Raw genomic sequence first — 24,915 nt, 5'->3', positions numbered from 1 at the left:
TCCTCTCTCAAAACATGGATTCGAACTGAAATAGTGGATCACCAACAGCGATGTGGTAACCAACGCACTCCCAGAGGACTTAAGATCAATCAGCAACACAAAGCAGGTTCAAGTAGAACCCAGCGAGGAAGGTTCATCCGTGCTTGGGCTTCAGTGGACGATTACCGATGATAGTCTACAGGTTTGTAGAGGAACAAGCAAAGAAGTTGAGAACCCAATCACCCAAAGGAAGATCTTATCTCTAGTTTCTTTAGTGTTTGATCCTCTTGGACTGTTTGCACCATTCAGTGTTCATATGAAGCGACTCCTGAAGAGTATCTGGACAAAAAATGGAAAAAATTGGGACAACTCAGTGGAGCCTAACGAAGTAGAAGAGTTTCTGAAATGAAAAGACCAGCTTCCAGAAGTACCAGATACCAGCATTGATAGAAGATACTTCAGCACAGCCGAGGACAGATGGGAACTTCATGTATTTGCCGACGCATCTGAAGACACAATGTGCGCAGTGGAATACCTACGTTCAAAGCCCGAAGAATACTCAGCACTCTTAGCATTTGTAATCGGAAAGTGCAGAGTCGCACCGATGCGACACCTTTCCATACCACGCTTGGAACTACAAGCGGCATTGATGGCGTTGAGACACAAAGAGCAGATAGTGAGGGAACACGAATCGAAGATTCACAGTTCCAACTTTTGGACAGATTCCACTACTGTTCTGCAATGGATTCACAGCTCCCACCGTAAACAACAGGTGTTTGTTGCAAACCGAGTAGCTGAGATTTTGAATACAACTAATGTTTCACAGTGGAATCATGTGAGCGGTATTAACAATCCAGATGACATCGGGACACGATACATTTGTTTCGGACGAACAAAACGATCAAATGGTCTTCTCAACAAAGGTTGAAGAGAAGAAGCTGATGATTCAGTGGGAACGATTTAGCAATTTCCATTGTTTAGTAAATCCAATGGCATACGTGCAGCGCGTATTTGAAAAACACAAACCGGCAACAAAAACACTAATTGTTGAAGAAATTGAGGGTGCACAAGCAAGCATCCTCAGACTACTGCAGCAAGTAGAGTTTGCTGAAGAGATGAAATCTCTCAAGGCTGAGAAGGAAATTCCAAAAAACAGCAAACTCCTCCAGTTTTCACCATTCATAGACCTGCAAGGACTTATTCGTGCTCAAGGCAGAATAGGTAGAAGTCAATTGAACCTCGAGACCAAGCATCCAATACTGTTACATTGGAAGCACCATGTAGTTGAGTTATTCTTGCGAAATGAACATAAGAATAGTCATCACGAAGGTACTGAACATTTCAGAAACATAGTTCAGCAGAAATTCTGGTTCCTAGGCATACGAAATGCTTTGAGATCGATCAAAAACAAATGCACTAAATGTCGAAAGGGAAGGCCCAAACAAAGGCACCGGTAATGGCAGATCTACCTGAAGAACAATTAATTGCATCAACAGTGTTCTCGAATGTGGGCGTAGACTATTTTGGACCATTCACAGTGAAGATTGGTCGCAGAAACGAAAAGCGTTGCTGCTGTCTATTGACATGCCTTACTGTACGAGCGGTATATATAGAGATTTTACCAAAACAAGACACTGATAGTTGTCTGAACGCAATTATGCGATTCATTGCTCGGAGAAGCAAACCGGTCAAGATGATCAGTGATAACGGGACAAACTTCAATGGAGCTGAAAAAGAATTGGCAGAGTATATAGCAGCATGGAACAAGGAGCAAATTGAAGAATATCTGATTCAACAAGGAATCGGGTGGAAGTTCAACCCACCTGCAGCACCACACTTTGAAGGAGTGTGGGAAAGACTGGTTAGGAGTTGCAAGAAGGCAATGTACGCAGTGCTGGGCAATGGATCAGTCACGGAAGATGTTCTGTCAACCACGATGTGTCTTGTTGAACAGACACTGAATGCTAGACCACTGACACCGGTCAGTTCTGATGCTACAGGTTTAGAAGCTATTACTCCAAACCATTTCCTGCTTGGCAACAAGAACCTCTGTTTACCGTATCTATCAGGTGCTGAGCAATTTGTTGATCATAGAAAGCTCTTCCGACAAACACAAGCTTACGCAGACCTCATCTGGGACAGATTCCGTAAAGAGTACTTGCTAACGTTGAACAGTCGAAAGAAATGGCAGACCACAACGGACAAAAGTCTTCAGCAGGGTGATCTTGTGTGGTTAGTGGAAGACAGTGACAAACGTGGATATTACGATCGGGGTCGAATAACCGAAACCTTTGAAGGTTCCGACGGAGTGATTCGATCAGCGAAAATTCGAACGAAAGACGGATATTACAAGAGGCCAGTAGTGAAGCTCGCTCCAGTACTACCAACTGGCGATGATGTTTTCACGAAGGAAAACAGGGCCGGCGATGTTGGAGCTGAGCTTAAGGAGTAACAAAAATGAGTAGGAAGTAAAAAATGAGCACAGATTCAAATTAGATTCAAATAAATGCGTAGGACGAAAACTATTACTGTGCCCTATTTTTATTCGGATTATCCATCCCCCTAGCAAGAAAACTGTGTATAGCGAATCAGAAACAGCCGCATACGCCACGTAAGCAGAAAAATTGTTGACAAACTGAACAAAAATAAGAACTCACAATCAACACAACTCCATTTTGTCTTGTCAGCCTAGCAACTCGAGCTAGCCTTTAAACTCATCAATAAAATTGTTGAAATAAAATAGTCTTGAGCAGTATATTTGTTACTGCGTCTTGCTAAAACCAAACACTTGAGCAGTATATTTGTTAAATTGATACTGTGTCTTGATAACAAAGATTTGTCTTGAGCAATATTATATCAAATATTGTGTCTTATATGGAAAAAGACTCACGCAGTCAATTCAATTTTCTGTGTCCTGATTTCCAGCCTTCAACTCGTGAGTACTCTCCGAAAATCGCAACACACTCACTCAGGATTAAGTTAGAAACCAATTTTCATAACACTTATTAGGCATATCATTTTGCCTTTGATTTGTTTTATCAAAACGATTGAACTGGTAAACATATAGAGATCTCGTATTGTGTGATCCGTGGAGCCAGTTCAGTTGAGAAAAAATCCAAAACTAAGTTAGTCCAATTAGTTAATGCAACGGTAAGTACAGCAGAACGGATATACAGTTGCGAAAGCGAACCGAATAAACGAAGTATCCGGACAGATTTCGTAACCACTCAGAACGAACTGGGTGGTGTAAAACTTTCTTAGTGAAACACAAGGAGAGCAGCCGTTACAATATTGCAAATGCACACTCTAATACTCAAGTTATGTGTTATACGGTGCAAGTTTTGTACGAGGTTTATTGAAAGAATAACATTTCACTTTTTAAAATGGTACCAAAGATCAAAACAATATTCCGACTCAAATTCTTATAAGACACATATTGGTTCTTTTTCATCCATACAACGAAGGAAAAAATCGATATCCAGTGAAATCAAACCTGAAACTTCTTCTCCAGTTTAAATTTTGTTCAAGAAAACAAAAAAAATTGGTCGTTGTTGATTGGCATTTTTAGGAAAATAGGAAAAAACGGTCAAATCCCTCATGATTTTTTGACCGGCTTGAAATTTCTGATCGTTGTTTTTCAACATAAGAAGTGATAGTTTTTGACCGTTTTTTATTCAGGAAATGGGATAAATGTTTCAACCGTTATTTTCAAGGGGATTACCGTTTTTGAGCGTTTTTTAGGAACAACCTTTTTTGAGCGTTCTTTAAACCTAAGAAATGACCGCCCAAACTCTATAGAGAGATATTAAAACTCTATGCAATGATCTCAGAACTTTATAGTGCGATTGTTGAGCGCAAAACTTGATAAATAAGAAAGTATTTTTTTTCTTAGAGCAGAAATAGATAAAGAAATGTTCTTCTTCAGAACCTAATAGGACAGGGAGACTCCTACATCGGCTCTTAAATTCAGTTGAATAATACTTTGGGTATAATTACATTCGAAACATTTCACAGAGAGCTTTATTATGGCAAAACTTGACAGCTAAGAAACTATATTATTTATATGTTCAAATACAAAATTTTCTTCGATGACAATATTTGGTAAAATTAGTAGTGATTTTTTTCCGTTTCATAGAGCTGAATTATTTTCACCGCTCTCAACACATTCTCCGATGTTCTTACTTCTTTTTTTGCAATTTTTTTAGCGCGTATATATAATCCGCATTGTTGATTTTGAACGCGGACTCTTACGTGCGTTGAAAACAAACATAAAACTGTCAAAAATGTGCAAAAACTGTAGTTTCCTAAACAAACTATCAAGAACGACAGTTTCCTAAAAAAAGCGTTTCAAAACGGCTGTATCCTAAAAGAACGATCAAGAAATATCATATCCTAAAATTTCAGGTCAAAACCTGTCAAAATCGATCAAAAACGGTCACTTCCCAAAACATTTTGACTGTTTTTGATCGGTCTGGTCAACAGGGGTTATCGTGATTTCTCCAACTTAAATTGTCAAGTTCCTGATAAAGCATTTCAAAGAGACTCAAGCCGAATATGATCTTGGAAGACTTGTCATTGTGTTTCAAAGTTGTGTTCCCTGGGTAACCCTTAAATATTGATAGGAAACCAATTTTTTGTACCTGATTAGTTCTTTTGCAGAATCGCGAAACAAGAATTGATGATAAATAATTCTTAAGAAAACTTTGTCATTAAAATTATTTTTGTTTGTTTGACATGTCATTGAATCAAATATTGAGAGTCAAATACTGTCAGATGATGGAATGAAGAATCTCACATCTTCAAATTTGAACAAGGTTTCTTCCAGTTTTCGGACAGAAAACAAATAAATAAATATTCAATTGTTGAATAAATGTACATAGCGTGAATGAACGCTAACATTTGACCTCCATTATTGTGGACAAAGACCTTGATTACAACTTTAAAACTTAATTGAGTTGAATTATTAAACGGAGCTATCAAACTATTCTTACTATTACTATGGCTCGCCAATTTGCTATGGTTTTTGCATTTGGTAAGGGAGATTTCGTTTATAATTTCACTGTCCAAGTTTTGAAGTTTTAGCGGTAACATCGCATTTTAGCAACTGGTTAACAAGGTAACTTCCCAAAAATGTTCCCGGAAGTCCCGATAACTGCCAGGAAGTTACCATTAGGTATTAAAAAATGTGCCGGGAAATCAGAGAAAATTTGCGGAAAAGTTACTGCAAAAATGAAATTTCTTCCTAGAATAGAGTTCTATCTGGGTGTTAAAAGAACACTTTATTCGACCGTATTAAAAAAAAAACATAGCAGGACAAGTCCTGGCGTACAATCTAAAGAATTTTCATTGACCGAACAGAAAAACTAGGACTAGAATGGACTATGAGTGAATTGAGAAAACCACTTTAAAAAAATCAGATCAAAAAAATAAGAAAACAGAAAATCAATGTCAAAATGCCGCATGTGAACAAAAAACCCACTAGCGAGAAATTAAAATTTAATTCAAACAAAAAACTAGGCCTAGAATGAGCTTTAAATGGATTGGGAAAACCAGTTAGAAAAAAATCCGATCCAAAAATTCGAAAAAACAGTAAAAATCAGAGTGAAATTGCCGCATGTGAACAAAAAAAAACTACCGAGAAACCGAATTTTTGTTCAAATACCGTTTTCTCACTCTACTTTAAAATTAGAGCGAAAAAAATTCACGCTGCAAAACCACTCGCTTTTTGGCTCCATTTCCTGTTTCGGCGTGACCAAAATCACTACTTCAATCTTTAAAAAAGACAGCGCCCCAATACAATTCAAATTCTTTGAATTGTAAAAAACAAAGCATAAATTACAATTCACGGAATTGAACAAACTGAATACAACAATTTTAGGCTGCTTAAAAGAACAGCCTCCGTTAATAAAGAAGTCACATACCAAGATATCCACAAAAGTAAACTGCAAACTACGAAAATCAAAAAACAAGTTAATATAATTTCCCTTTTTAAAAAATATAGGGTTATCGAATTTACTATGTCCAACGAGGTTAACTTTGAAGGACATTTACGCAGTGGGGGTTTAGACAGCAAACGCCGACTTTGTAGAATACCAATGAGAGTTAGGGGAAAAGGACAAAAAACATTTGGAAAAAAACCTGTTTTGTCGATAAAACAGCGTAAAATGGCAAAAATAAACTGTTTTACTTATAAAACGGCATCAAGTCATTGAAACAGGCAGAAAAATCTTGAACTCTTAAACATCTATCGAACTACCAAACATCTATTGTTTGAAAGCACATATGATTCTTAATGAAAAGAATTGGGGGACTAAGTTCCAAAAGTATCAACAAATTAAGGAAGTAACCAAAATTTCAAAAATATTTCAAATTTATGGTGTCACGGTCAATGAAATTATCAGCAATCATCTTAAATACTGAAATTGATTCTGTTATTTGATCCACTTAATGAGCAAATGAGAGCCATCGTTAATGGCTGAACGACAACAACAAAAAATCTAAAATTGACAAAAATTTAAAAAATTAGCTATATCTTAAAACCAGTCATGTCAAATTCGCAAGGAGTTCAAAATGGTTAGCAATTCATAAACCTATTCAAAAATTCAAACATGGTATATTGCAGATCCGATGGACTTGTAATTACTCTGACAAAAAACAGCAAACGAAAACAACTATAATAAATTATAGAACATAATTCTTTAGTCAAAAATTTAAAAAAGTCTTGTCAATAGTCCGTAAAAACTAAAATTTTGCATGAAAAAATTAGGTTAGCCAAAAACGCCTAATAAAAGGGTCAATGAGACCTATCTTTAATGGGGCTATGTCACAGAACAACAAAAATGACAAAAAGGTAAAGAAATCTTAAAACAACATTTTTAAAGCCTGTCGTAGTCGTCAAAAACGTTAGATATATATTGAAAAAAAAACATTAAGCCAACTTTGACTCAAAGGAGAGCCAATTAGAGTTGTCTATACTGAGACAGTTTAGCACAACAAAAACGCTAAAAGACGAAAAAATCAGAGAAAAACATATTTTTTTTATAATAAATAGTGTCACTTTTGTTAAAAAGAATTTATTTCTATTAGAATCAATAAAACTTTTCATAACTCAAAGGAGAGCCACTGAGACCTATTACGTTTTGGACTCAATGGAAAAAATCAAGAAGTTTGCCAAAAAATAGTCACTCATTTTTCATAATCACAAATGACGTGTGAATCTTAAAAAACCATTAGTTTTCTGTAGAGGGGACTAAACAACTGCATATTTGAATTATTAGAAAAACAGTTATAACATTTTCACATTATAACACAGAAAATAATGAAACAAAAGACGTGAAAAAAATTGCTCTCCATAACCAAAACTGTCCAAACACCTTTTTCTCCCTTCACTTCAAAAGCCGTTTGAAAAAACGTAATGCGTTGAAACTGCTCTCTTTATGCTCCTTCTATTACTCCGGCATGCTAAATATCTTTAATTTGAATTCTCATTGATTTTAAAGGCCGAAAAATTATGAATAGGTCTTAAAACAAGACAGCGCACCAATATAATTCACTATACCTTTGAAGGTATAGGCAAACCAAAATTCACTTATTCGTTTTTTTCTTTCCAGGGGCTCAATTTAACTGCTCAGAAGTTTATTCCTTAGCTAACCATTTTCAAAGCCGTTATTTTTATCACCACCTGTAGTCAACTTTTGCAATTTTCATGAAGAATTAAGAATAAATTTCTTCACTAACATTTTCGTTTTTCTCAAAGTTATAGAAGACATTTATTTCTCATTGTCTATAACTCAAAAACTCTAATTCTAGTTTCGGTTTAGGAAATGTCTTTTTTTCAGAATCTGCAAACAACGTGTCAATTCAACAGAAACTGAAAAAATACGAATTGTTTTTTGATTGCATAAAAGACCCACGGGAACCATTTGGGGATTAAATCGATCAATTGTAACTGCGCACATACACATCTTGGCTCATTAGAATTTTGAGTTCCCGAATTTGATCGATACTAGTTCTGAAAAAGATTCAGATAATCAATATTTCCTCCCATTGATAAATCTTGTTTATTAAATATAACAATTTTTCTGCAAAAATAACTGCCACATAAAATTGAATCACTTGCACTTTTACTGGAGATTAAACACTGAGTCAAAAATATGTCCAATATAAAACATAGAAGTCAGAAGTCTCCTAATAATAAGTGGTCGAACTTTCGTTCAGCATTGTCAAAATTTTTATATGAAATTAGGCCTGATTTATTCTGACTTAAATCAAATAAAAATTTTGACTGAATGAAATAGCTGTAAACCATTAAGTGTATCAGCTCACTGTTTTTGAGAGCAGCATTTTTCAAGTTACTTTTAGGTACGATATTTTTGGTTTCATTCCATTAGAACAACAATTGCAACCCATGCAGCATAATTTTGTCTACAAATGGCTTCGCATATTATTTAGATTTTTTTTGTTATTTTATCAAACATAGTCAGCAATCACAGTGTGTCAAAACAAGGTACACGGCAACCAGCATTGTGGTGTCAAAATGATTCATTTGTCAGTTGATAGAAATGTAAAATCGTTGTCAAGAAAAAACTGTTTGTTTGACAAATTTGTACGGCTCAGAGAAAGACACATTGGGTTATTTTTCATCATGAATTGATAATTATAAAATCTAAAAGGTAAATTCATTATATAATCCAACAATTGAAAAATCAAAATTTAAATGAATAAATTATTTTTGATTGAAAGGACTGGGGGAAAGACTTTTTCTTGGTTACCTAAAAAATTATGCAATTTTCTTAAAATAAAAAAGTTTTATTATATTGATAACCTTGAGCTTCAAGTTTTTCTAATTAATTTTATTTTGATTCTCTCGAATCTTTTGCATCTGAAAATTTTTATTGCTTTCATTTTAATGTTTTGATATGCTGCATTGTTTTCTACTAGAAAAATAGGTACCTTTTATGGTTTTTTCTGGTCCTTTGGGTGAACATTTTTTGGTTTTCGTCTTGAGTTGAAAGTGGTTTTCACCTAAGGGAAACTTGCTCAGGAAATTTATGAGGCCTCACCTTGAAAAATTCAGGGCTGCTAATGAAATTTTCAGAAACATTATCCTTTCGACCTTTTGATATATTGTGTATCTTAAAACTGCTTTTGATATATTATGTTTCTTAAGATTTCTCTCTTGGTGATGGCTAACTGAAGAGGTGGCTAAAATGGCTGAACTTGAGAAATTTTTAGGTGACTTTTGTGGAAATTCACAACAAGAAAGCAACAAATGACAACTGTTGGTTTTTTGAATCAGGAAAATTTTAGATATGAACCACATTTTAGTGGAGGTATAAAATTTTTTACTGCTAATGCCTATGTTAAGGCAGACCCGGAGTGCGCTCGTTTTTACAGCCTTAAGGCATAAAGAGTTCGAGATACTTATTTCTGCGCTCGAAGTAGGCTTACCTAGTTCTTTCAAACTAACCAACTCTATAAAACAATGAAGATAAACTTCTATTATAACCATGGTAATATAATACAGCACTGGAATCAATGGTATACACATCGGTGAACTATCTAATATACTGACTGTGGTCAGTTGAGTTAGTGCTTTATAAGAGAGAATAGTGTCTTCTTAGTCTCTGATTGGCTGGACGCGTATATTCTGTATTTCAACTGCTACAATGTGTAATTTACTGAAAAGAGCATTTATTAGAGAGTTTTAAATTTGAGTTTTTTTGTTTTATTAATTATAGAGTATTTTAAAGTCGTTTCGTATCTTTTCTTCTATTATTTTTTTTTGAGAACTCCACATAGTGATGAAGTAATACATATGCTTTTTGCAACCAAAATTGTGTTACTTACTGCAATTTTTCAAGCTTTTTAAACACTTTTTAAGAAATCTGACAAGTCATGGATTTCTTGGCAACCATATGCAAGACCATGAATATTTATGGTCTTGGATATGGTTGCCAAGAAATAAAAAATCGAACTAACTCAATTTGCTTTTTTGGAACGCTTAATGTAGTCAGAAGATACTAATTAAGCTGTTCTCTGTAATATTTTTGTATTTTTTGACTTTGATATTTATGGTCCTATATGGCACCATAAATGTGTATGGTCTTGGATATGGTTCCCAAGACACCATGAACTTCAATTTTTTCAAGTGTCTTGAAGAGTTTTCTTCCACTCAGAGTGTAATGTATGGGTGTTTTAAGAGCTTTTCGAGCAATGTTGGTATTTTTGAATGGTCAGCTATATGGTTGCCAAGTTACCATGAACTCCATATATGGCTTGGATATGGTTGCCAAGAAAGGTTTATGGTGGTCAACCCGGGTATTGAACACAACCATTTATTTCGCCTCAAATGCGCAAATTTCAGTTAATAAAAAACAATGTGCCTGCGAACCATCTGTAAGTCTGATTTGACGTTTCTCGCAATTGTACAACATTTCGTAAGTTCATTTAGTCGAATATTCACAAAGCAGATTTCTATCTGCTACATCGTAGAACTTGTTTTTTAACGCATTTTTGTAGAACAATGCATTTTAAGCTATTGATCAGCGAAATAATTGTAACTAGATCTCTATTCAATTTTTTATGCCATTTTGTAAAGAAAATGTCTTTTTTATTTGCCTATCGTTTAGTTTTACTATATGGCACGAGAGATGCCAGTGCAAGCGCGGAGGAAGTTGAGGCTGACTTTGTAAGGGATCCACCTTCTCCGGACTGGGAGTCACTCATATTTTGGATCACAAATGGAGTCGGAGTACTCGGACAAGCGTGTGATAAGCACAGGTAATAATTAGCACCTTACTCGAGGCCTACTCGACTTAAGAAGAGACTTTAAAATTCAAGTACTGAGGGGGGGGGGACTAAAAATTTTGACCAGAATTACATAGTTAAGGTCCCTAGTAAAAAAATCGAACAAAATTTGTTTCATCGGTTGAGTCTGCGCAAACTTGAGTCTCCGGCAGGGGATCTGTGCGACAGAACTCATAGTCTGAACAAATCTCCGGTCGCGCTTTTACGTCTGGCACATATCTATAGTTTGGTCTGATCGACCCATTGCTATTATTCTGTTCCAAGAAAAAAAACTCTAAGGCTTATAACTTCTGTTGAGAGCTATAATCAAGAGTCCAAAAAGCTTTCTGTGAATAGCCATAAAGCCCAGAAATCTAGCCTGAGTTAAAAGCGGGTCCTCTGCAAAAAAGTTTAATGAATGCCGAATAGAACTTTTTGATTACAACAGCCGATCTTTAACTACTTGTAAGATAGGGCAGACGGTTGCGATACCCAGCGAAATAAAACTGGGAACATCTTGATAATAAGCATGCTGAAACTTGAAAAATCTTGGTAAGATCTTGGTAAGATTCTAGGCAAGAAGACGTCAAGATATGTACGAACTTCTAAGTTCTTTGCAAGAAATTCAAAAAATGAGATCCTAATAAGATAAACAAGAAAGAATCACCATGATCATAACAAGATTTTTTACGCAAAACTAAGATTAAACAAAAAAATGGCGAGAAAAGGCAAGGAGTGTCGGAAAAATCTTTCTCCAGTCAAATAAACGATTGACTTTGGAAGTTTTTCCAGTATAATTTTGTGTTTTTCCCTCCTTTTTCATTCCGGGCTTGGGACCGGCAGTGGAGGATTACGAATATGACTTACGGGAATACTGATGTTTGTTAAAAAACAATAAGTAAAAATACTAATAAGTAAAAGAACAATTTTTGCCGAAGCTGCTCCTTTTTTGCCAAAGCCAATTGATTGAGAAAAAGGCCCAAGAAGAATCAATTTGGACACATATAGTTGTACGGAAACCAGTTAAATTCGAAAATGGCATCCTAAATTTTGTTATTCATTGGATAGTGAAATTGCGCAAATTCAAGTGAGACAGCTTCTGAAAAAAGTTCCTTTAACTCATCACTAACTGAGGACATCACACAGCGGCCAAAATTAAAGAAAAACGCTATCAAGATATTGTCAGGAGCTGCCAAGAATTTTTCTTGGTTTATCTTGATGAGATCATACCAAGATGTTATCAAGATTTAGCATGAAATGATCGTAATTATAGTTCTTGGCAAGATGTTTCAAGTTTTGCAAGATAATTCAAGACCATGCATGTCTTGTCAAGGTGTATAAAGTTTCATTTCACTGGGTAAGCAGACTTGATCCCCTGAAATTCCGTTTTTTTTTTAAAAAAATTGACGGTTCGTTTCAAAAATTTAAAAAAGACTCAATTTATACCAGATCCTGGTACATTATTTAATCACGCGATCAAAAATTCAAATCAATTTGAGGGAAATTTAGATTACCGCTAATTTCGCTGCATTTCATGGTTAAATACGAGCTACAAGCCATTCATCTCTAAAAGACGATGAGAGCATATTCCGATGAATGATTATAAATCCTACACTGATTCCCTTTGTTATTCCCTGGTATAAAGTGTTGGACGTGGCTCTGGATTGAGTATTATCACTGGCTCTTTTCCCTAATCGAGAAATCTTCGGTTAATAAAAGCAAAAAATTGTCATTATCGTTGTTTTTTTCAGCCAAAAAATACGAAAGTTCCCTTCGATTTTTTAGTCGGCAAAATCGTTTTCGTTCGGTTTTTAACATAAGAAAGACTCGGTATGGTCGTCTTTAAACGTAAGAGAGATTCGATATCATCGTTTTTTAAACGTAAGAGAGATTTGGTGTTGTTTAGAGAAATACCGTGAACTTTTATCTTCTGGGCTTTAACCGTAGATTAGTCTGGCAGACCAAACTAAAAACGGTTGCTATGTTCAGTTTCGATTATCTCTTACGATTCAAGACCGAACATAGCGACGGTCTATTACGTTTAAATACCGAACATAGCGAATCTTTTAAGCCCAAATATACCTAATCTGTCTTTCGTCCAAAACGACAATAATGAATCTTCCTTACGTTCGAAAACGATAATACCGTCGCTTTCTTACGTATGAAACAGAACATACCGAAGATTCTTTCAAAATTTTTGTCGTTTTGTGTTTGGTGGTCTCAATGAGGTTGGTTTTTGCTAATAAAATGAGAAGTGATCTCGGTACAAGGACGTCTATGATAAGAGACGCGAAAATCTGATCACAGGTTGCTCAGAGGAAACAACGTTCAAAACTATTTTTACCAACTGGCGTTTACGTTTTTTAAAGAGTTATATGAGAAATATGCTTTTACAAACAAAAGTCTTGAAAAATGATTGAAAGAAAACTACGGCATCTGAAGAACAACTAATTTATCTGGACAAGGCACCCAAATATCCTGAAAATCAATGACACTTAAAAGTTACTTTAGTCACATTAGTCCCAAACCAGAAAAACTTTACCAAAAAGGAGGAATCTTAAAATACAAAACTTAAAATACATTTTGCGCAATTCTATTTTGCCCATGCAAAAATCTGAAGTATTTTTTTTCTAGTTTGTTACTCTTTTTCACGGCCATATTTTAAGATTAATATTATACGGGCACGTGTGGAGATTTGTGACAGAAGGCAAATTTAGTTCAAATTTTTGTCAGCTTCCAAAAAGATCCCTCTTAAGTCTCTTCGATGCTGTGTTTGAGCAAACGTGGACAACTGTGACAAAAGTTTTTCTCTCTCTTCCTTGTCCCCGTCACTTTTGTCAACATCGAAACTGTTGCCTACGGTTAATGACCGCTATAATTAAGAGCATTCCAATTAGATGGAGATCAAGGAAAACGTAAAATGGTGATTAATTACAGAAATTTTCATCACAATTCTAATTGTGCATTAAGAAAACAATTAGCAGTTTATCAACTACGCGTATCACGCTTCACAGGAACCAATTAGTCTCTGAATTTGGGTATCAAGTCACTACTAATCAAATTCGAGCAATACGTTTTTAGGCTAACTGAATGCTCAAAAATATGAACATTTGTTATCTAATCTGCCAATAAAAGTGACGAAATTCATAACTTTTGTTTTTTTTCATCGCGGCTAACAAGGACGTTATATGAAAATTGGCTGCAATTTTTTATCTTTTTTGTCCCCATAAGGCCATGACCGTCCCATATAAAGCAAACGGCGATTTTGTGACGCAATGATTATTTTAAAGAATGAAAGGATTTATCTAACACTGACTGACTGCAGGTCCGAGGTGTATTTAATGCAAAAGGGCGCTAAATTATCTTGTAGTTGCCTCAATATTCGATCGGTCTGGTATGTTTTAGATAATAGCTAAGAGCAGTGTAGTCAGTTTCCTTATATGCCAATTTATGATAAAAAGATTGTCTGTTATTGGAATATGCTAAACACTTTTTATTCAGCGGTTCTAGGTCAAATTTTTAAACATTCTGTTGGTCACTTTGCAAGATCCTGCAAGACGATGCCTATCTTTTCGAAAGAATTTCTTCCACAATTTTTGCAAGGGCTTGCAAGATAACCATTAAACTTGATAGATCTTGCAAGATAAGACATTGACTGATAATTGACACAACGGAAAAAGTAATTCAATTCGCAGATGACACAAGTATTGTCTGCTGTGGACAGGAAAGTAGCTTACATAGAAAAGTCAAGGAAATTTTACAAAAAAATAGAAGAATATTTAGAGATGAACAAATGAACTTTGAATACAAACAAAATCGAATTAACCTTTTTCTCGCACAATAATTTTGATTTCGGATCTATTTTTTTACAAACGAAGTTCTCACAACACAAAAAAAGTTGCAGATATCATGGTATTGAAATTGACAATAATCTTAATTTCGATATGCAGCTGAATAAAAGCTTAAAAAAGATGGCTCATGCTATAAGATCAATATACCTAATAAGAAATCAAATTCCCCTGATTCTTCTTCTAAAGTCACTTGAGCTTTCACACTTATCGTTTTCGGCAATCTTTTTTTCAAAATTTATCTGCCTTAAAATTTATCTCAAAAACATAAAACGCCTCAACCGACAGATTAACTGGGGTATAAAGGTGTGCTTTCTACGCAAAAAGTATGACTAAGCGAGAGATCTGCTAATCCAGACAAAGACCCTACCAGCTGAGCTAATAATAGCAAAAATGTCGCTAATCAAATTTCAATATGATATGGCCAGGCGAGAAAACTTTGAAAATTTTCAGGGGTATCTGAGTCTTCATCAAAAAACTCGAACAAAACAATTCAAATTTAGACAGAGTGTCAGAACCAAGTTTGGAATAAATTCGATTGTTCGTCAATGCGTACAAAAATGCAATAAGTTACCACAGCTGGTCCGGTTGTCAATAAATGAAAACGTTTTAAGAAAAGGTTGTATGATTTCTTGCTCTCACAACATGAAAAAAATTTCCTTGAATAGTAACGTAGGAGCTTTTAAAAGTTATTTTTATTTTTAGGAAGAAAACAATCGGAAGAAAATTTTATAATGTGATTCTTTAAGAAATTGATTGATGGTCAATATTTTATTTTGTTTGGATGATTTGAAGTATTTTTTGTTTCAAGTATATTTTACCATATCGTTATAATTTTAATTTCTTTGTTGCAAAAAAAAGATCGAGGAGTATATAAACATTCTGCTGCAAGAATCCCGTGAGAAACAATCCGGTCTTGTCTAGGGTTAATTTTTATTTCAGCGACTACTATTGTCTCGATGCATATTACACCCAGAACCCATATGACGGACAAAATACATCAGCGGAGGATAGAAACTCCCATTTGCTCTATGATCCAGTAGCCTGTCGAATGTGGTTCTCAACCCTCATACACCCCAAGTATCTCGCCATCAATATGATCGACTACCAGAGACCATGTGAGAAGAATTAAACAGCTTGGGTCGCAAAATTGGCGGAAATAAGTCAACTAGTGGGTCCTTTACGGTTGCGCCCCCCCCCATGTGCCATATTCTTAAATAAAGATTTACTAATGACACATGCTTTATAACTTGGGGGTGCATATCGTACTGACGGGGGCACAAACGGAAAACACCAAAAACCGCAACTGGTTTACACGAAGTCACTCTTCACTTTGGTTTTTAAAAATAAATATCAACAAACAAAGTACTTAGCTGCTTTTATAAGTAACGCGATCTTTATTGCCAAGCAGATTTTTCGGTCAATGAAAAAGTTTTCAAGGGAAGACCTGTTCAGGGTTCCATTTCTGGCGTTCAGCCTAACTTAATCAATTTACCTTTCATTTTGAAATAAATATTTTTAAGCAACCATATTTTGCTTTAATACTATCAACTAAACAATCTATATTAAATTGTTTGTTTTTGTTTAGATTCATGTTGTGAAATACAAGTTGATAAATATCTTATATTTGGACTTCATCACAAAGGGATGAACCCTGACGAATACATGTTTAAACTCACTGATTACGAAGATGAAGATAAACCACTCAACTACATATCAGTAAGTGCCAAAAACGATCAAAAAGACAAATATTTAAAAAAATTAATTAAAATAATACTTTCTGATCAATCACTTTTTGAATGCAAGTTGTTGAGCATGCCTCAGTCTCAGTGCTTCTATATACTTTTGCACAGACAAATCAAGAATCAAAGTTACTTTTCCTTTTCATCGTTTTCGTCTAAGTATAACTTGAGAAAAATGACCATAGACAGATCTCCATAAATCCAAATTCGTTCACACAACTGGTTCCCAAATTTTTATTTTTTTACAACTTTTTCAACAACACAGTTGTACCACAGAGCATCAATGCTGCTCCTTGAGAGGTATTGATCGTCCCATGTCTTGCTTGCAGTAGAAATCAGCGCTGAAGCATTAAAACTGCAGTCTGCATTTTTTAGCTTACCAGTACCATGTTCATGTCACTTTTGATAAATTACAGAAAAACTCTCTGAGTAAATCCAACGCGCATGAAAAACTTTTACTGTTGATTCTATTCCTATTAGTAAATTACGACTATGTTTTATCTGTCAATAAATAATTACCGCCGATATGATATCTGCACATGAGTAATTACCGACTATGCATTGTATGTTTATAAGTAATTACCACCTGATTTCTTTCTGCATATTCTGTTATTTCATGCGTAATTGCGGCCATAAAATTATTGCCTTCTTTTGACCTGGTAATGAGTTAAAGTGCTTATTTCTTCCCCTTTTTCATGCTTTGATACCTGTTTAAAACAATAAGTTCTGGGAATACGGTTGAAATGATAAAAATGGCCATATTATAAATACATGTCATGCTACAGTTTTGCAAAATTTTGTTCAAGCCTCAATTACATGCTGAAGGGGATGTAACATTCTGCAGAGAACGGACAGTCGGTGATTATACATCTCTGCAGTCAATATTATTGTACTTTAACGATAAGAAAAACGACCCGATTTTCCTCTTTGTTTTTACTTACTTACTTTGACAGTTTAAATATAATTTTCAATGACTTGTTCGCAGTGCAGTAACTTAAATCAAGTCTTCGCGGACTCTCCAAAAGGTCCTAAATCAGATTTCGGAAAAATGTTGACTTATCTTTATTGAAATCTTATCCAAGAGTTTCTAATTCAATCATTTTTGTAATTTTGCAATGGTCTGCATTCAGACAACCTGAAAATCAACAAAAAACACAAGTAAAGCAGAGAGTTTCACTCCAAGAAACTTTAGTGTGAAATCTCATAATTTTTATTGGTGTGACTAATAATCACACAATTATTCAAGTGAAAATTGCATCTTGTGGTTTCATGAATAGTTATACATTTTTCTTGCAAAGAAGAAGCGTACGAGGAAAATGACTTCTATAGAATTTTTGTCTGCAATTTTTTTTCGTGGCTGAGCTCATAAAAACTTTTGAAAATAATGGCAACTGTTGGGTAAGCAAAACAAAGAGAAAATATAAAAATACGATTCAATCGTGATTTCCGATTACGATGATTTACGATGTGATCTATGTTTATCAGGTTACATGCAAAATCGCGTAAATGTCCACGAAAAATTGTGTATTCACACGAGAAAACTATTTTTGTTTGAGAGTAAATTTAGTGCAGTTTTTTGTCAGAAATCAGGCGATTTATCTTGTGTCTTCACTCAACATTTTCACATGTGCTATCGTGTATTACTAACGAAAATTTTTATCGTTGAGCCCCAAAAACTGTTGTAAATCGACGCCATTTTTTGTGTCAATAGGCCTAAATTTTTTGGGTTTTTTTGCTTGAAGAATTGGATGAACACTCACACAATAACCTCTGAATGGATTTTGTTTTTTCTGTTATGCGGAATGAAAAACAGATAAGAATTTGACTGATACAAAATCAAATGTTATCTCTTCTTTTTCCAAATTAAAATCTATTTCGAAGTAAGATTTACTTCTGCAAGATTTGAATGTGATGGACGGTTCAAAATTATTTTTTTTTCAGCTATGTGGTGAACAATTTACAATTTTTACAATACTTGAGCCACATTAAGTATTTGTCAGTGCTTGATTCGCAAATTAGAAACCAAGCCCCGAAACTGTCAAAAATCGCTCATAGTGCCCCAATTGCTGCTCCTTTGACGTATTTTGCTGTCCATTTAATGCTCTTGAGATTGTTTGCTGTCATTTGGTATCAGTTTTGACACACTCCAAAATAACCTCGTATACTTCATCACAATAAAGAGGCACTTCTTTTTATCTTCAAAATTCAATCAAAATTCAATCTTTAAAAATCCAAATTCAGTGCTTTCAAACGAAGGTTTTTGAAATACTGTGTAAGGAATAGAATCAACTTCCAAGTCTTGCCCAACACTTGGCGATATTTTGGCATTATTTTGAAACTTCTATTTTTATGTGCTCGTTGCCAAAAATGAAAACACACTATCATTAAGACTTTCCTCATACTAGTTTAGACCCGGAACTGGGTGAAAGTACTAAAAATTGTTCCAAATGTTGTCTTAAGTTTCTCATCCTTAATTTTCTGATCTTTTCTTTTTCCTGTATTTTTAAAAATTAAATTACACTTTATTTTTGTTCCATCAATGCTATCACTTCGAATACAATGCCATTAATTTTTTGTTAGCTGATTATTATTTTTTAGGCTTTCTACATGCCTCACGTGTGTCAAAATCTAATTTTGGAAGTCGGATTTGGTCCGGGAAAACTCAGAAGAAGTCATCACAAAACTGTGGTGGAAGGGGCACCTTATGTACTTGCAGGAAAAGAACTGGGCGGAATTGGAATTATTCACATCAACTCGACAGAGTTCGATTACGATAACCCGGGTGAGAACAACCAACACTTGTGTTTTAAGAATAGTAAATTTTTTGGGACTTTCCCATTGTAGACCCCACAAAAATATAGCCCCCCATTATGTATCATTATAGCCCTTTAAAAAAACATAGCCCCCCATTATGGTATAATTACCAGAATCTTTTCCGTTTGTGTCCCCCAGTACGTTATGCAATCCCCAATTACGGATCACGTGTCATTACGCAGTAAATCATTATGTAAAAATATGGCACGTGCGTCTGGGGGAGGGCACAAACAGAAAAAACCTCATAACCATGATTTCGGGGAGGTGATATATAATATATGACGTGACCACTAAGCTGGGGGCTATTATGGGAAAGACCCATTTTTTTCTAATGCATTAGTGGACTTATTTGCTCAAAAACGAAAGTCAATTATAATTTGAATTGAAATAATTTTCAACCAAACAACTTTTTGACACCTAATTATTCTGTTTTCAGGAGCAGAGTTAACGTTCCACTGGTTTAAACACAACATCATGTGTAAAGGGCAACCCTGGATATGCAGACCAAAACCAGCGCCTAGAAAATGGGAACATCATACAAGACGGCCTGAGAAGGACAATAAAGGAAAAGGTCCAAAAAGAGAGTTCAAAGATTTTGAAAAAAATCGTTTCGGAGGCCATATTCTCGCGCCGCGTTTTCGAAACTTGTAGAATAAAATCTATTGTAAATATTTAATTTAAATAAAAAATGTAACGTTATTTGTCAGTTATTATTAGATGCGTTCATGAAAATATGGGGAAAAATCATTTTTGTATTTGCTAGCAAGAAGACGTAAAAATTTCCTTGGTTTGACAATTTTTGAAAAAAAAAACATTGAAAGTTTTCGTTACTAAACATTGTTTCCTCTAGAGAAAAAACACCATAGAAAGACCTTAGTGATGATACTTAGTCATGTATAGTTGATCCTAATCACAAGTCGTCATATATGGCTCTATGGAATCCGAGCAAAGATCTTAAATGGTTTATTAGTGAGCATAAAAGGATCCTAAAAATTTTAGCAGGAAAATGAAAATCTTTTAAAAGAGTTTATTGGGCTGCAATACGAAGGAAGTGAGGTGAGTATGATTATCTCAGCGAGGCGAGGAGGATAAGTTAAAAAGAGGCATTTGTTTGTTCTACTTTAAAACCCCCCAAGCGCGTCAGTGCGTCTGGCCAATTTTGCATCCTTTTTGCTTATTGCAAAACATACCTGTTTTCCAGTATCCAGCAAGGCAAAACATAAAGTTAAGGACTATAATGAGACCAAAAAGTCAATTTATCCAAAATAAATGATGAATTCAGTCAGTAGAATACAAAAATGACATCAAACGCTGGAAACCTATTGAACTTATCAAAAACTATCAACTGAATTCGCTGAATGGCTTCCTTAATAGCTTAAGACATATCTATTGAAACCTGTCATCACCGAGGATGCATTGGACTATAAAAAGAACAACTACAGGCAAATATTTAAAAAGTTCATTAATTTTTGTGAGGTAACGATAGCGGATGTTATAAAATCTCATTCTATTCAATAGAAATAATAAATATAAAAAATTCCGTTAACGCCCTTAGTGTGATGATTTGGAAATAATGTGCACTTAAAACGATTGTCGGACAATACAAAAAATAGATCCTCAGAGACTGTCAAATGCCCAAAAAGGTTATGAAATTTCGTAGAATCAACGCCAAATACATGTATTATAAAAATAAAGCAACAGTGCTGACTACATTTTAAGTCAAATGAAAAACTGCAAACCCGCTTGTTGCTGACCCTGAAAGGTCACAGAAAAAAGATTAAAAGTGGCAAATCTCAAAAAAAAATTATTTTTTCTTTTATATCACTTTTTTAAAAAACTTTTTGTTGAAACTTTAGTTTGAAAAAATTTTTGTTCTTTTGCGTTTTTTGAAAACAGCTTTTTGTTGAACTTATCATTTTTGTTCATTTGCTCGTACAATTGCCTTTCACTAATTTACAGTAGATTTGAACTCGATCTATTCTGTAATTAACGAATAATCAAAAACAGCAAAAGTATATTTTAAAAAGTCCAGCGGCCCATTACAGTCCCGAGAGACTTTGAATTGAGAAAAAAAAAGAATCAAGTCATCTATTTTATTACCACTTGTCCAGTAATACAAAAAATTGTTGCAATTTTTTATCAAAATAGCTGATGTGACCAAAAAGTCAATATATCCAAAAGAAATGGTGATTTCAGTCAGAAGAATACAAAAATGACATGAAACGCTGGCAAAACTCAAGAATACATTGAATATTTAACCATAAGCTTTCAGACGTCACCATGAACCGTAATTCTCAAAATCACACAAGAATCATGCAAATTTTTAAATATGGACTCAAATTAGACAAAGAGAGCAAAAATGTTAGTTCCAGAACACTTTCGTAGGAATTGGAGATGAAAGTAGCCGTTAGCTGAGTAAAAAAAATTGTGCGAGAAGTGTTTATGTCAGCATTACCAGTCAAAGTGGACAGACTGGGCCAGATGAGCATATTTGATGCCAAAACCGATTTCTTAAGTTTGAATCCGACGAAATTCTCAACACGGGAATCAAGCTGGACCTTTGCACATTTTGAGACGTCAAACACAAGATTTAACATACTAGGAACTCATTTATTTCAATTATTTTGACAAAATATAGCTCATAGTAGCCAAATAGGAGGTAAATCAATAGTTGAGCTTGAACACTGGTTTGAAAGCATTATACATGTTGTGGTAAGCATTTTTTTTAGCGATGATAGATACCTGTACTTGTGGCTGTTTTTTGAGCAAATTAGGTTGAACTGAAGGAAAACATAACTGGTATACAAGTAGCAAAAAAACCTTGACCTCATACTATTTTTTTCAGGATTTTAAAACACTAACTAATGATAAAAAAAGGCAAATTTTTAAATAGAGGTAAAGAAAGTAAAACAATTATTGAGATAGCGTTATTATAATTTGTCCAAAGATCCCTTGAAAGATACTATATTTTTATTTCTCTGGTGCACTGGGATAATTTCGGGGTTGAGTTTTGGCGGAGAATTTTCGTAAGAAACGCGGTGAATGCGGTGAATGTGGTGAATTGCGGTAAATTATTTTTTTTCAACGCATCCTCGGTGGCGGTGAATTTTTTTTTCACCGCTTGATGCGATTAATTAGTTTTTTCACCGCATCTAGCGGTGAAAACAAAGAATTCACCGCTTGAGAGAACGCGTTGAAAATGCTTTCAAAAAATGCAAATAATATGCACAGCCTTGATTGTAACGGTTAACAATGTATAATTTTTGAAAGATTACAAAATTTTCAGCTTGCTTTTACTCCGGCTGACTTTGGGTTCACCTTCCATGGCTGCAACCTCCGAGCCCCACTTTCCAGCACTTCTCCAATCAACGTCCGCTGGTTACTCCGTGTCAAACAGTTACGCAAGAACTATGTTTGCGACGCCTATGATGCATATGAAACTAAAAGAGGCGACGATGAGATAAGCATTAATTCACATTTTTTCTCAAGAAGCTTCCTCAATGCTCCCGCAAAGTAAAAATTTTCATTTTAGCCGCCATAGTGGCCAAATAGTTGTAAGGCAGCCTTGTAATCAGACCTTTTCTGTCAACTATGAAGGCTTTGAGCGATGACTGTTATAAAATTTTTATGTAATCGGGGACCTCTATTGCCATATTGTACGTATAATTATTGTAAAATGATCCACTTTTACTATAATTAGAAATATCTGCTAATAATGGAACAAATGTTTTATTTTCCACATTTTGTTCGAATTAACGCCAACTGGTAGATTTTGGATCGGAAGGAACAATTTCTTACAAGAAGTGAGAGTTTCTGGTGCCAACGTTTGTCATTAGTTATATTTTAATAGTCATAGTTTATAAACGTAATCTTTTTGAGTTTCCTGTTGTACTCACTTTCTTTATGACAAGTCAATTGAGTAGCGAATGGGCCTTGGCCAAACTAATTGAGGCAGTTGCACCGCGTTTGCCTATTTGCTATCTATTATTTGAATTCCCATTTTCAAATTTGGTATTCGCGGTGCGAATTGCTCAGCTTAAGTTGAGGTAGCTAGTTTGAAGAGCGAATGGCTAACTTTAAATTACAACTGCATTGCAGCAGTGCAAATGGGAGGAATGAAACAAGAATTAGACAAATTAAGATTTAAAAAAAGTTACAGTAGATCAAAAGTTAATCACGCACAAGAAGGGAAGTTAAATTTGTTTATACGCGTGAATAGACAGTTTCCTGTCTGGAACCTGAAAAATCATCAATTTGAACTAAAAGAAGTATGAAGAACTAAATGAAATCATCTGCCCTTGAAATGGCAAATAAATGAATTTTAACTAGAAAACGGTAATGGTTATTCTGAGGATAAAATCCATACCGTATGACATTTCCCCCTGTTGGCAAAAAAAACTTAATAAAAAAATCAGAAAACTAGTATTTATTTGCCGGTTAAATTTATTGCAAAATATTTAAAAAACAGAGCAAAATATAGAGTTTAAAGGGTTTTCAAAGTCTGTTCTGAGTCAGTGCGCTCTGCCTCTAACATTGTCATCTCACGAGGCAATATTGGGTTTGCGTCGACAGACCATCTTTTATTCAAGTTTTTTTTGGGGACGCCACACCGGTGAAGGTAGTATCGGAAATCGGGAGCTCAGTGGAGTATCCCTCTGTGTTTTGAAAATTTTCTACTACCGATTATGAATTTGAAATTTTCTTTTGCTTTTTGAGCTGTTGTTTGCTCCTTCTAATCGAAGACGCATCGGAATCCGAAGTATCGCTCACTGCAATCGTACACTTTTTATACGTAAGATAAGTGTCAGTTGTTTAGCCGAAGGGGTCGATTGCAGCGCCAATGGTCCAGCTGAATCAGTTTAGGTAGTTAATTCAACAATTGGAACTGGCGGGCAAAAATGTAGTATTTGTGTCGAGTCTGACCTGTTTATCTTTGCGTCGTCATGCTTGGGGTTGCTCTTGGGTATTCGCATCTTTAGGGCTTGGGCAACCTTGCTGGAGGTGGAGATACAGGAATGTCCGGAAAAACTAACGCTAACATCATCCGTTTTCTTTTGGTAGCGCTTTATCTTTTTGCTGCCCAATTTTTTTCTGATTAAATCCTTTTTTGATTTACTATCTTTTGCTCTAGCGTTTTCTCCTGAAGGTTTTTGGGTCGCATCTCAATGTATTGCCCCAGTTCATTGTCCCTTTCATTTCGAGTTCCAAAATTGGTAATGTCCGAGTTCCGGACAGGAACCTTCGGCCTGTTTGATTCCTTTATTATACTTGATGTGAGGCTAATTTTTCCGACAGTGCTCCCTGGGGCAAGGACTTCGTAGAGCCCATCTAATTTCTTTTCTGCCTCTGCGCTGCGTGTAGTTAAAGTGGTATCTTCATCTGCATGCTTCTTTCTCTTCTTGGTATCGGTCTGGCAATGCCCTCTGACCACATGAGACGCGATTCGTCGTCTTTCATTTTCACCTGTTTCTCATGGGCCCGCGCGTTTGCAGCCCAGATGACATTATCGATTTCAACGTCAGAGCACATGCGCGTATCTGCCCATGTGTGTCCGTGAGTTATGACCTGCCCGGGATGGTATCTGTGTCGATTTCTGTGCTGGCTTTGCATTCGCTTGCTTTGATCAATATACCATGCTAGATATATGGCCTCCAAATGTTTTGTGCTCGGGACAAAATTGCGAAATTTCCAGGATGCGTGGAATGGATGTACTCTAGCACAGCGTCTTTGATTGCTTTGGGAAT

At 35.2% G+C, this 24,915-nt stretch overlaps 1 protein-coding gene across 1 annotated transcript; it reads left to right on the top strand.

Moving 5' to 3' along the window:
* Positions 1 to 4,891: 4,891 nt before the first annotated feature.
* LOC142351211 (uncharacterized) lies at positions 4,892 to 19,905 on the top strand. The gene is made up of 6 exons (XM_075403340.1): positions 4,892 to 5,011; positions 10,611 to 10,761; positions 15,558 to 15,733; positions 16,204 to 16,334; positions 18,956 to 19,139; positions 19,608 to 19,905. Exons 1-6 carry the CDS (start codon positions 4,978 to 4,980, stop codon positions 19,820 to 19,822), a joined length of 891 nt encoding a protein of 296 aa, XP_075259455.1. The 5' UTR covers positions 4,892 to 4,977; the 3' UTR covers positions 19,823 to 19,905.
* The last annotated feature ends 5,010 nt before the right edge of the window (positions 19,906 to 24,915 follow it).

Source organism: Convolutriloba macropyga, chromosome 12 (genome assembly GCF_964194025.1).
Source record: "Convolutriloba macropyga chromosome 12, txConMacr16.3, whole genome shotgun sequence".
NCBI classification, from domain to species: domain Eukaryota; kingdom Metazoa; phylum Xenacoelomorpha; order Acoela; family Convolutidae; genus Convolutriloba; species Convolutriloba macropyga.
The sequence above is the reverse complement of the archived record's forward strand: the minus strand, read 5'-3'. Positions and strand labels throughout refer to the sequence as shown.